Source organism: Pelophylax lessonae (genome assembly GCF_965119305.1).
Source record: "Pelophylax lessonae genome assembly, chromosome: 2".
In the NCBI taxonomy this organism is placed as follows: Eukaryota; Metazoa; Chordata; class Amphibia; order Anura; family Ranidae; genus Pelophylax; species Pelophylax lessonae.
The window spans coordinates 742,820,949-742,832,970 of NC_138769.1; the positions used below are offsets into that span (position 1 = coordinate 742,820,949).

The 12,022-nt window shown below is 44.1% G+C and overlaps 1 protein-coding gene across 1 annotated transcript; it reads right to left on the minus strand.

Annotated features, from left to right (window-relative positions):
* Nucleotides 1–9,409: 9,409 nt before the first annotated feature.
* LOC309545783 (olfactory receptor 52N4-like) lies at nt 9,410–10,360 on the minus strand (the record flags this gene model as incomplete). The annotated part of the gene is made up of 1 exon (XM_082245134.1): nt 9,410–10,360. One exon carries the CDS (start codon nt 10,358–10,360, stop codon nt 9,410–9,412), a length of 951 nt encoding a protein of 316 aa, XP_082101260.1.
* Nucleotides 10,361–12,022: the final 1,662 nt, after the last annotated feature.

Below are 12,022 nucleotides of genomic sequence, written 5' to 3' on the forward strand. Positions count from 1 at the left end.
ATGAGTGTTAGACGCATGTCCATAACATATTTGGTAGTATACGCACCCATTCCTGCCGTCTACATCTATAAGCGGATGTATTGTCATGCTCCATACCATCATCTATCAGACCCTCCATGAGGATTTTGTCATGGAATGTCAGGGGCTTACGGTCCCCAATTAAAAGGATGAAGGTATTGAGACATCTCAAGAGGCTCAAAGCAGACATAGCATTACTACAGGAGTCCCATTTGTCCTCAGAGGACTTTTTCCGGATGAAAAAGCTGTGGGTGGGCACGGTGGTGGGATCGGCGGCTCTGGGCAGGAAGGCCGGAGTCCTGATCCTGATCCACAAGCGTCTTTCCTGTAATATCATTTCCCTCTCCACCGACACTAGCGGTAGATTTGTCTCAGCGCATATGAAGATCAATGACAGCGAAATACTACTGACAAATGTTTATGCTCCCAACACCCCGGACCAGTCCTTTTATAAAGAACTGTCCTCTCACTTGCTTACCTACCCTCAGGTCCCACACGTCATAGGCGGTGATTTTAACTCCCTTATGGACCCCCTACTGGATAAGTCTCGGTCCAAACCTAGAACAAATAATTCTGATGTGTCCACCTCTAGTCCTCTAGCTCTGTTAGTAGAATCCCTCCACCTCACAGATGTGTGGCGACTACAACACCCTGCTGACAGGGAATATACCTTTTATTCGCACCCTCACAATGTGTTTACTAGGATAGACTATTTCTTTGTCTCGGCCAATGCCCTAAGGAGAATTGAGGACCCAGAGATCCATGAAATTGTAATTTCTGACCATGCCCCTGTATCCTTGATCTTAGACCCCCCCGGCAAGCAGGCGGATACTAGTTTGTGGAGATTCCCGGGGTATTTGAGCAACGATGCGGACTTTCAGACCTACCTAGCTGGGGCATGGGCGGAGTACTCGGAGGCAAATGCCCTGCACACCTCTCAACCCAATTTGTTTTGGGAGGCGGGCAAGGCTTTTCTGCGTGGCAAAATTATATCATACGCCTCGGCATATCGGAAAAACGCATCCAAAAGCTACCTTCAGGCCAGTGAACGTCTCCGCCTGGCTCAACGACAGCTGTTGTCCGCGGACTCTCCCGCTAACCGACAAGAGTGGTCCCTAGCCAAGCAGGCCTTTGACACTTGGGCGGACAAGTTGGAAGGTATTAAAAGTGCACGCTTCTCTGCCACGCTACATAAATTTGGGAACAAGGCAGGTAAATTACTGGCGAGGTTGTGCGGGGCGCCCTACACTCCTACACACATTGCTTCACTCCGAACCCCGTCGGGCAAAACTGTGTCTACCCCTTCTGACGTTAAACGGACAATGAGAGACTTCTATGCATCCCTGTACTCTCCAGACCCCTTCGACGTTGAACAGGCGCGTTTCTTCCTGGACAATGTCTCCCTACCTAACCTTTCTCCTACGCAACTAGATGCCTTGAATGCACCGGTGTCTCTCGAGGAGATCCGGGACATTGTAAAACAACTCGCTCCCAATAAAGCCCCGGGCCCGGATGGCCTCACAGGCAAATTCTACAAGACCGCTTGGGAGATCATAGGACCTACTCTGCTGGAGGTATATTCGGCCATCATGTTGGGTGGCTCGTATCCCCCCACGGGCAGCCAGGCCATAATCAAGCTGCTGGCAAAGAAAGGGAAAGACCCCCTGGAACCTGGTTCCTACAGGCCGATTTCCCTGTTAAATTTGGACGTGAAGGTTCTATCCAAACTTCTAGCATCCCGACTTGCCCTGATTATGCCATCCCTAATTCACCCGGCTCAATCCGGCTTTACCAAGGGGCGGTCAGCGGCCTCAAATCTCCGAAAGGTGCTTCTGGCCTTGGACCAGGCCAGGGTTTCCTCGGGGGCGGACCTGGCTATCGTCACCCTGGACGCGGAGAAGGCCTTCGACAATGTGGGCTTTGACTGGCTCTCTATGGTTATGTCTTCCTTTGGCTTCTCGGGTCCATTCACTCATGTTGTCGAAGCTATGTATGCCTCTCCGGCGGCCAGGTTGTGGGTAGCCGGGTCCCTCACCGACGAGTTCCGCCTGTTTAAGGGCACGAGACAGGGCTGCCCCTTGTCTCCGTTGCTCTTCAATTTGGCTCTGGAGCCTTTATCCAGATTCTTACTAGAAAAAGCGCCACTCCACGGTATTCCACTTGGCTCTAGGGAATTACGCATATCATTGTTTGCAGATGACGTTTTGATTTTTACTAGTAACCCCTCAGCTGATATGCGCACCATTATCTGCATCTTCGATAAATTTAAACTGTGTTCCGGTTTGCGGATAAACTATGCTAAAAGTGAAATCCTCACATTAGGTAACACGTCCAATCCCACCTGGGCAGCCTCCTCTCCCTTCACTATAGCTACTTCACACATCACGTATTTAGGAATCAGGATAGGTAGGCTCCCTTCCTCCATCTATACCTTAAACTATCCCCCGCTATTTCAGAGGATCTCTCGTGAGTTAGATGGTTGGATGGATCTGCCTCTCTCGCTCCTGGGGAGATGCCACCTTGTAAAGATGGTTAGCTTTGCACGGTTGTTATACCCTCTGCAAACGCTCCCGTTATTGCTTAAACACAACGACATTAAACTGCTGAATCGAGCTATCTCTAATTTTATATGGCGCGGTAAACGGCCTCGAATTTCTTTCAAAAAATTATGTCTGCCCAGGAGCAAGGGGGGTATTGGCCTCCCCGATATCAGGTTATACAATCTGTCTTGTCTCCTCCGAGTATCTTTGGACTGGCTCTCTGGCTCCTCCCATTACTCCAACTATGTCTTGGAAACGCACATGTCTGCCCCCTACTCACTGGTTGCATTGTTGCATGCTAAATGGAAAACTATGCCCCCAAAGTTGCAGCATAACATCCTCTTGCGAGATACGGTGATCGCATGGAGAGAATCTAGGAAACGTCTGAAACTCCCTTCATCTATGTCCAAATATTTGCCCATAAAGGACAACCCGGCCTTTTTACCAGGCCTGCACTCGGAATACTTCAATGTGTGGCAAAGGTCGGGCCTATTGAAATTCTCAGACCTCTGTGACCCCGCCACGGGAAAACCACGGGTTGTACGTGACATCTTGGATACCTATAATTTGCCTGCCTCTCATGTTTTTCCAATCCTGCAGTGCCTAAGCTTCCTTCGCTCCTCAGGTGCCTCTGCAAACGCTGGACTTGTGGACCCGTTATTGGACCCTCTTTTCGACTCAGGGACTTACAGCATCTCCGACATCTACAAACCCTTTCAAAAACTAACATCCTATCACTTCGCTGGCTCCTCAGCGACAAACTGGGCCAAGGACTTCACACTGGAGGACATTGTCACTAAGATATTCCAGGGGTATAATCGTATGCTACGCTTGACTCCTAACGAGACTTGGAGAGAAACGCAGTTGAAAATTCTTCATAGGGCGTATATCCCGTTTACTTCTAAAGCAAATGATCCTTTCACGGGCCTCTGCCCTCAATGCAAAACCACCCGCCCAAACCTCCATCACAGGTTATGGTCGTGCTCTATCATAGCTACTTTCTGGGATCAGGTGTTAGCATTCATCAAACGGGTAACGCTGTTACAACTGCCGAAGGACCCCCTCCTTCTCATATTCGGACACTGGGACAAACAGCTTCAGGTATGGACTGTCCGTCCACCCCCACACCCGCGGAGATGGGTGCTCATTTGTTTGTTGATAGCCCGGAGAGTCATACTCGCCAATTGGATCTCCGCGGTGGGCCCTTCTGTAACGCAAGTCCACCGTGACCTCTTGAGTCTCATGGTCAAAGACCAGCTCAATACGGATTTCAACCTCCCCTCCTCAGCAACCCGCTTCTCGGACACCTGGCAGGACTTTCTGGATTCACTACCTAAAGAGGTGGCCAGCACCTCGTCTGTGGTTAACTTCATGTATAACACTTCGGGGTAGTATGATAATGTTATGGTATAAATGCTTTTGACCTACTCCCCCTCCCCCTCCTTTTCCTCCCCCCCCCCCCCCTCCCAGTTCTTTTTTTTTTTTTTTTTTTTCGTTCCCATTATTGCTCTATTGCAGATATCCATCCCACAGTTTAAGAGTTATCTACGTGCCATAGATCCATCCAACTAGGGTTCTAGTATGTTTATGGTTAAGTCATTGAGTAACTTTCTCGGTCTACAGTATCATTTAGGTCGGTCACGAGTCTCTGTGTTGTGCTCGGCTTCTGACCTGTAAAATGTAAAACGTGTTGTGTCATTGTAATCTCTGCAACCTTTTGTATCCTAACAGATGTTTTAATAAAGTTTCTTTAAAAAACAAAAAAAAACAAACTGTGTACAATTAAAGGAAGATTTATTAACCTCTTGACCTCTGGAAGGTTTTGCCCCCTTCATGTCCAGGGCTTGTTTTGCAATTCAGTAATGTGCTACTTTAACCACTTCAGTACCGGGAACTTTTACCTCCTTCCTGCCCAGGCTAGATTTCAGCTTTCAGAGCTGTCACACTTTGAATGACAATTACGCAGTCATGCAACACTGTACCCATTAGAATTTTTTATCATTTTTTCCACACAAATAGAGCGTTGTTTTGGTGGTATTTAATCACCACTGGGTCTTTAATCATTTGCTAAATAAATAAAAAACTACAGAAAATATTGAAAAAAAAGTTTTTCTTTTCTGTTACTGTTAAAAAATTTGGAAATGAATAATCTTCCTTCAGAAATTTAGGCCAAAATGTATTCTGCTATATTTTTTATGTAAAAAACCCAAATCAGTGTATATTATTTAGTCTGTAGGATTGTTATAGAGTCCACAAACTACTGTATGAGTAACTACTGAAAATCGATCAATCCTGATGTACTGACGGCCGATCTCATTTCTTGAGGGCTGAAAATGCCAGGACAGTACAAATATCCCCTCCCCCACCCAAATTATCCCTTTTAGAAAGTCCAAGGTATTTAGTAAGAGGCATGGCAAGTTTTTTGAAGTTGTAATTTTTTGTCACAATTTTTGGGAAAATTAAAAAAAAAAAAGAGTCACATTTTCTTTTAACATATTGTCATCAGTGCAATACAGCATTGTCATATAATGGGTGTGATTGTGATCAGGGACACTAACTGGTGACAGTATGTATAAAAAGATAATAATATAAACATATTTTATTCCTTTTTATTACTTTTTTTTACAATTTTTTCAAACACTGTTACCAGAACAATACAGTGTTACCATTGTACTACTCTGGGAAAGTGATTTTTTTACAAATTTTGATTGTTTATACCAGTACATTATACTAACCCGATCAACCATTTTTACTGACTGAAACAGATTCATTTGGTCTGCTTTGTTGTGATTAGCCGTAATTGGTTACATTTAATCACATGGTACAGATGGGCTGTGATTGGCCCTGTCTGTACCATGTGATCAGTGTGACCAATCACAGCTAGCTACACAATTGTACAAAATGGATGACATGAAAGAAAGCCATCCATTGTTTACAAATGTCATGTGATCTGCTGGGATTGGTCACAGTGATCACATGGTACAGGCAACGAGCCGGTACACTGATCAGTCATCGATGGATGCAGCAGAGAACACGGGCATATGATGATTCGGGTCTCATGATTCGGGTTACATTTCTAAAGGCACTAAAATTTCAAGACAGTACAAACATCCCCAAAGGACCCCTTTTTGGAAGATGTTTGCTCAGAGACATGTTGAATCCATAGAAGATTTTCCACCCTCCAACCCTCCTCTCGTTCTGTTTAGGTTCACAGAACCTCATTTTAGTTTCCACTAGAAAAAATAATTTTTTTTTTTGGCCTCCTGCAACACCAGCTCTTTGGGCTTACGGTGGGGAGGCTCCGCCAACACCAAAAACACAATGTTTGCTCACCTGATCCACAGGTACACATCTTCTTAATTTGTTCACCTACTTCAACACCAGCTCTTTGGGCTTACAGTGGTATGGCTCCGCCAACACCCAAACAACAATTTTTGCGCACCTGTCACACAGATGCATATCATTGCAATTTTTTTCCTTACAAAGGCAATTATTGCCTTCATTACCAGCACTTTCATAGGGATATGGTGTCAAGGCATCGTCCGCACCACCAAATGCCCAATTTATAAGCATCCTTTACTTCTATTCAAAGTCAAGAGACAACAGTATTCATCCAAAACATCTCTAATCTTGTTCACTCTGCACTACATTGTGGCCCCTCCCCCTAACCCTCAATGTATCCGTGCATATATGTCTGTTTCTTGTGAGAATTCAAGTTAAAGTGCACCAAACACCATTTTACATGAAATAAAGTGCAATTACATACATCTTTGGACTTCTTAAAAACATTTGGTAATAATAGCCCCATTGTGAAAATACACCCGTCAATTATATCCACATTTAAAGAGACAGCACCTTTTTCCAAAAAAAAAAAACTCTAATCTTGTTCCCAGTGCACTGCATTATGTCCCCATCATACACATTGGCTGTGCAGTTGATTAGGAGCAAAAGAAAGGCGCGATTAAGCAAAAAAGTCATTTTTGAAGGTTTAGTATGCTATAATTCTGGTTCTGGACATGCTACAGAGCTGAAACATCAAAGGTACACTTTTTAGACCCCCCAGACACTAAATCCAAAGAAATCTCATTTTTTTTTCAATAATTTTTTAAATAATTTGCTCTCTATCAAAAACGACAATTTTTAAGAATTTATTTTTGCCTGATTCATAGTCCCTGGGGCATGACCCAGAACCCTATGCACTTTTTAGTGTTTTTTTGTGTTTTTAAATTGTGTTTTTTTGATTCCCGAAGTTCGAGTCCCATTGATTTCAATGGGGTCCAGGAATCCGAACCGAACTTTCGGGAAATTTGGGTGTTCTGGTCGAACCAAACTTTTCAAAAGTTCGATCATCCCTAGTAAGAAGTCCGGACTCTAAAGTGCAATATAGAACTGTCAAGTTGTCGAGTGGCCGTGTTTAGTATCCACTACCCCTTTGAAGATCACAGCGGAACAATAATGATAACCGGATAAGGCCAAGTCGGCACAGAGCAAAAATACAACATCTATGCATGTTCAGACAGCTGCAGAGTGACCGTGTTCAGTATCCACTACCCCTGTGTAGATCACAGCGGATCAATAGTGGTATAGCTGGATAGGGTCAAATCGGCACTGAACAATAATACAACATCAATGTGATAAAGACAGCAATGACAATAAGGATGGACCTAAAGGAGATCACCTGAAGATAAACCACGCTGATGATACAGCTGAAGGTGTGGGGGAGACAAGTAATGGCTAAACAGAGCTAATTAAGCTACATATTCAGAGTAAATAAATCAGTCACCATGGATTGGTGGATATATCTAGAAGGATGGTTCCACAACTTTCCCACCTCCCTCTCTTTTCTTGGACCATCAACATCTGCCCTGACACATCTTATGGTGATTGGATGAAGGTGTCTGGATACAAATCAGTGAGGAATGTTCCTGACACTGACTGGGACAAAGAAAAATAGGATTGGAGAAGCTATGGAATGTCTTCAACATTATAGAACAAGTCCAGTTGAATGTGAATAACTCCTGCTGGATGTACCATGACCTGGATAGAGATGAACCTTCACAGACATAGTTTCTCCATCACCTTCATACGGTTCTGCTATTGTAACAGGTTGTGGGAGAAGACGTCGCTCAAAACTAACCCAGTGCTTAAGATGTGGATAGGACTGTGTATGGCCTCAGCCAGTGCTGCTCCGGGCACGCCCCCTGAAATGTTTCACCCCGCCTACCCGCGTCTTACCCCACCTATGTCCAAGCTTCTGAATTGGTGCCTGACGCCTGCTCCCACTTTCTGAATATCGGTAGGAACACTTGTTATTCTCCAGCTTTGAGCAGCTCTCCAAGTCCACACGTGATCACATACTGGAACAGGTTATTAACCACTTAAGCCCCGGAGGATTTGGCTGCTAAAAGACCAGGGTTTTCTTTTTGCGATTCGGCACTGCGTGATTTTAACGGACAATTGCGCGGTCGTGCGACGCTGTACCTAAACAAATTTGACTTCCTTTTTTTCCCACAAACAGAGCTTTCTTTTGGTAGTATTTGATCACCTGTGCGATTTTTTGATCATGCGCTATAAACAAAAAAAGTGCGTAAATTTTGCAAAAATAGCAATATTTTTCACATTTTTTTATATGAAATTCCCCCCCAAAAAAATGTAAAAATCAAAATTTTTTAACATTTTCAGCCAATTTGTTTTATGCTACATATGTTTGGTAAAAAAAATCGCAAAAAAGCGTATATTGATTGGTTTGCGCAAAAGTTATCGCGTTTACTAACAAAGGGAAAGATTTTTGTCATTTTTGGTGGTTTTTTTTTAACGCGTAATGGCGGCGATCTGCGATTTTTTTTGCGGTACTGCGACATTGCGGCGGACAGATCGGACCCTTGACTTACATTTGACACTTTTGGGGTGACATTACTGCAGTAATCAGTGCTATACATATGCACTGTTACTGTAATAATGACACTGGCAGGGAAGGGGTTAACTGTATTGGACAGGGAGGGGTTAAGTGTGTCCTAGGGGCGTGCTTCTAACTGTAAAGGGACATGGCTATTGGTGTAAAAACAGAGATCAACGGTTCTACATAGTAGAACCGTCTGATCCTAATTTTTACACCAGGGAGAATAACGGGCGGCTTGTTTACATAAGCCGCCTGACTTTCTCCCTTCACCGGAGCGATCGTGAGTGACCGGCGGACGATTGGGTCCGCCGGTCACACGCACTGACTTGTCAGTGAATGAGGTGGGGGGGCGCGCGCGCGCCCACAATTGGCTCACAAGTCAGTGACAGGCGAGTGATGTACCCATACGTCACTCTGCCTGTGCCTGGCCAGGGCTGACCGCCGCAGTATATAGTCGTGTGGTGGTCAGCAACCGGTTAAAGAATTTGATTGTCCACACAGGAGAGTAAAGTAGTTAGCATACAAAAATGAACGCTTCTTAGAACTTCTCAAATCCAAAAGGCATATTTCCTTTGCTTTGATTAAGAATTCTCCATGGAGAATGGTAAACATATCATCAGAAAGTGAGGCCTTTCTCAGTTTGGAAATCAGAGGCCATAGAACCGCATACTTCATTCTATTGATAAGGTATAGATCATGATATAGGTCAGAGGCCATAGAACCGCATACTTCATTCTATTGATAAGGTATAGATCATGATAACAACATCGCAGTCACTAACTCACCTCCCCACAAAAGTATAATTACTTATACAATTGGCAACTAATTGGAAATACTTTTTCATTGTTCTGACTCTGCTTAGCCAATGCAAATTGATTGGTTGCCATATCTATCTGCATATGACTGTTCTTTGCAATGCGGTTTCAGTAAGTTCAGCAAAATACGTCCAAAATTACTGAAATCTGGACTTTTGTGGACAAAATAATTTCAAAGTGTTCCTCTTGATCTCTTTGGTTTTTATCCCATATATTATTGGGTTCAGCATTGGAGGAACAATTAGGTATAGGCTAGATATGATAATTTGGGTGGAAGAAGCGATGTGCCCCCCATACCTTTGAGTGACAAAAGAGAAAAGTGCCGGGATGTAAGCCAAAAGTATGACACAAACATGGCTGACACATGTACTCCAGACTTTGTGTCTGGCCTCTCGGGATGGGAGATTGAAGATGGTTGATAAAATAATTAAATATGACACTGCAACACCCATTACATCCACTCCAACTACAAGCAGAGCGACTACCAACCCATACACAACATTAATTCCAATGTCTGCACAGGCCAGCTTAGCCACTGCCATGTGTTCACAATAAGTATTCTCAATTATGTGACTGTTGCAAAAGGGTAACCTCCTGACCAGGAAAGGATGTGGAAATATCAAAAAAACTCCCCTCATGACCACCGCAACTCCAATTTTTGTTATCAATGGGTTGGTCAAGATGGTGGAATATCTCAGAGGTTGGCATATGGCAACATAGCGATCAAAGGCCATAGCCAAGAGGATAGAGGAGCCCATGATGGAGAAGGAATGGATGAAGAACATCTGAACCAGGCAATCCTCAAAGGAGATCTCTCCGAAGTTGAACCAGAAGACCAGGAGCATCTTAGGAATGGCAGCACTGGACTGGACAAGGTCAGTTACCAACAACATGGAAAGGAAGAGGTACATGGGCTGGTGGAGGCTCTCCTCCATTTTAATGGTAAGCAGGACACTAATATTCGCCAACAAGGTTATCAAATACATAGAGAAGATTGGCAATGAAATCCAGACCTGGACATCTTGCAGCCCAGGAACCCCAACCAGGATAAAATAAAAGGAGCTCTGATTATCACCACCAGATGTCATGATTCCAAGATGTCCAACATGTCCTCTTCTAATGTTGCTTAGGGTGAAAAAATCAGGAAACATGTTAGAGATTTCTCTTCACTGAGAAAAAACTAATCACAGTACACACAATATGTGAAAAAAGAGGTTCTACAAAAATTAGGAATATTAGCCTCGGTTTCCACTAGTGCGGCTACGAAGTCGTGCTACTTCTAGCACGACTTCATAGCGGCATCAGTTAGACTTGTCCCTCATTTATAGAGGGAAGTCGCGCTCAAAAGTAGTACACGATTTACTTTTGAGGTCGCGGCAACTGAAGCCGCGGCAGTGGAAACGTGCCCCATTGAAAACAATGGGTTTTGACTTGCTGTGCGACTTGACATGTGTCAAGTCGCACCGCAAGTTGCACTAGTGGAAACCGAGCCTTAAGACCTGAAATAAAAATATCATCTCAGTTAAACTGTCTGTTTTTCTAAATGAGTTCCTTTGATTGAAGTATGAATAACAGTCAATTTGTGCTACTGCTGACACTCCTATTATCCATAAAATCATCATAGGTTGAACTGTTACCATTGATGTCTTCAGGAAAATAGAATCCTTGGAATTTGCATGTTACCTTATTTGTATGGGTTTCCTGTGAGTGAGGTCCTCCCCATCCACAGTCCGTGCCTGGGACTGATGTAATTGGTTCAATGAGCTACATAAATACACTGTCTGGCCAAAATAACAGTCACCACCTGGAATTAACTAAGCAACTAACTAAACTAAGCATGCGGTGACTCTCCTATTGGATATTACTGCATGTGCCCAAAGAATGAGGTCAGCTGACTACCTGAATATACGGAATGAGGTCAGCCGACTCCCTGAATATACAGAATGAGGTCAGCTGACTCCCTGAATATACGGAATGAGGTCAGCTGACTACCTGAATATACAGAATGAGGTCAGCTGACTCCCTGAATATACGGAATGAGGTCAGCTGACTACCTGAATATACGGAATGAGGTCAGCTGACTCCCTGAATATACGGAATGAGGTCAGCTGACTACCTGAATATACGGAATGAGGTCAGCTGACTACCTGAATATACTGAATGAGGTCAGCTGACTCCCTGAATATACGGAATGAGGTCAGCTGACTACCTGAATATACGGAATGAGGTCAGCTGACTACCTGAATATACGGAATGAGGTCAGCTGACTTCCTGAATATACGGAATGAGGTCAGCTGACTACCTGAATATACTGAATGAGGTCAGCTGACTCCCTGAATATACTGAATGAGGTCAGCTGACTCCCTGAATATACTGAATGAGGACAGCTGACTCCCTGAATATACAGAATGAGGTCAGCTGACTACCTGAATATACTGAATGAGGTCAGCTGACTCCCTGAATATACGGAATGAGGTCAGCTGACTCCCTGAATATACAGAATGAGGTCAGCTGACTACCTGAATATACGGAATGAGGTCAGCTGACTACCTGAATATACTGAATGAGGACAGCTGACTCCCTGAATATACTGAATGAGGACAGCTGACTCCCTGAATATACGGAATGAGGTCAGCTGACTACCTGAATATACGGAATGAGGTCAGCTGACTCCCTGAATATACGGAATGAGGTCAGCTGACTCCCTGAATATACTGAATGAGGACAGCTGACTCCCTGAATATACGGAA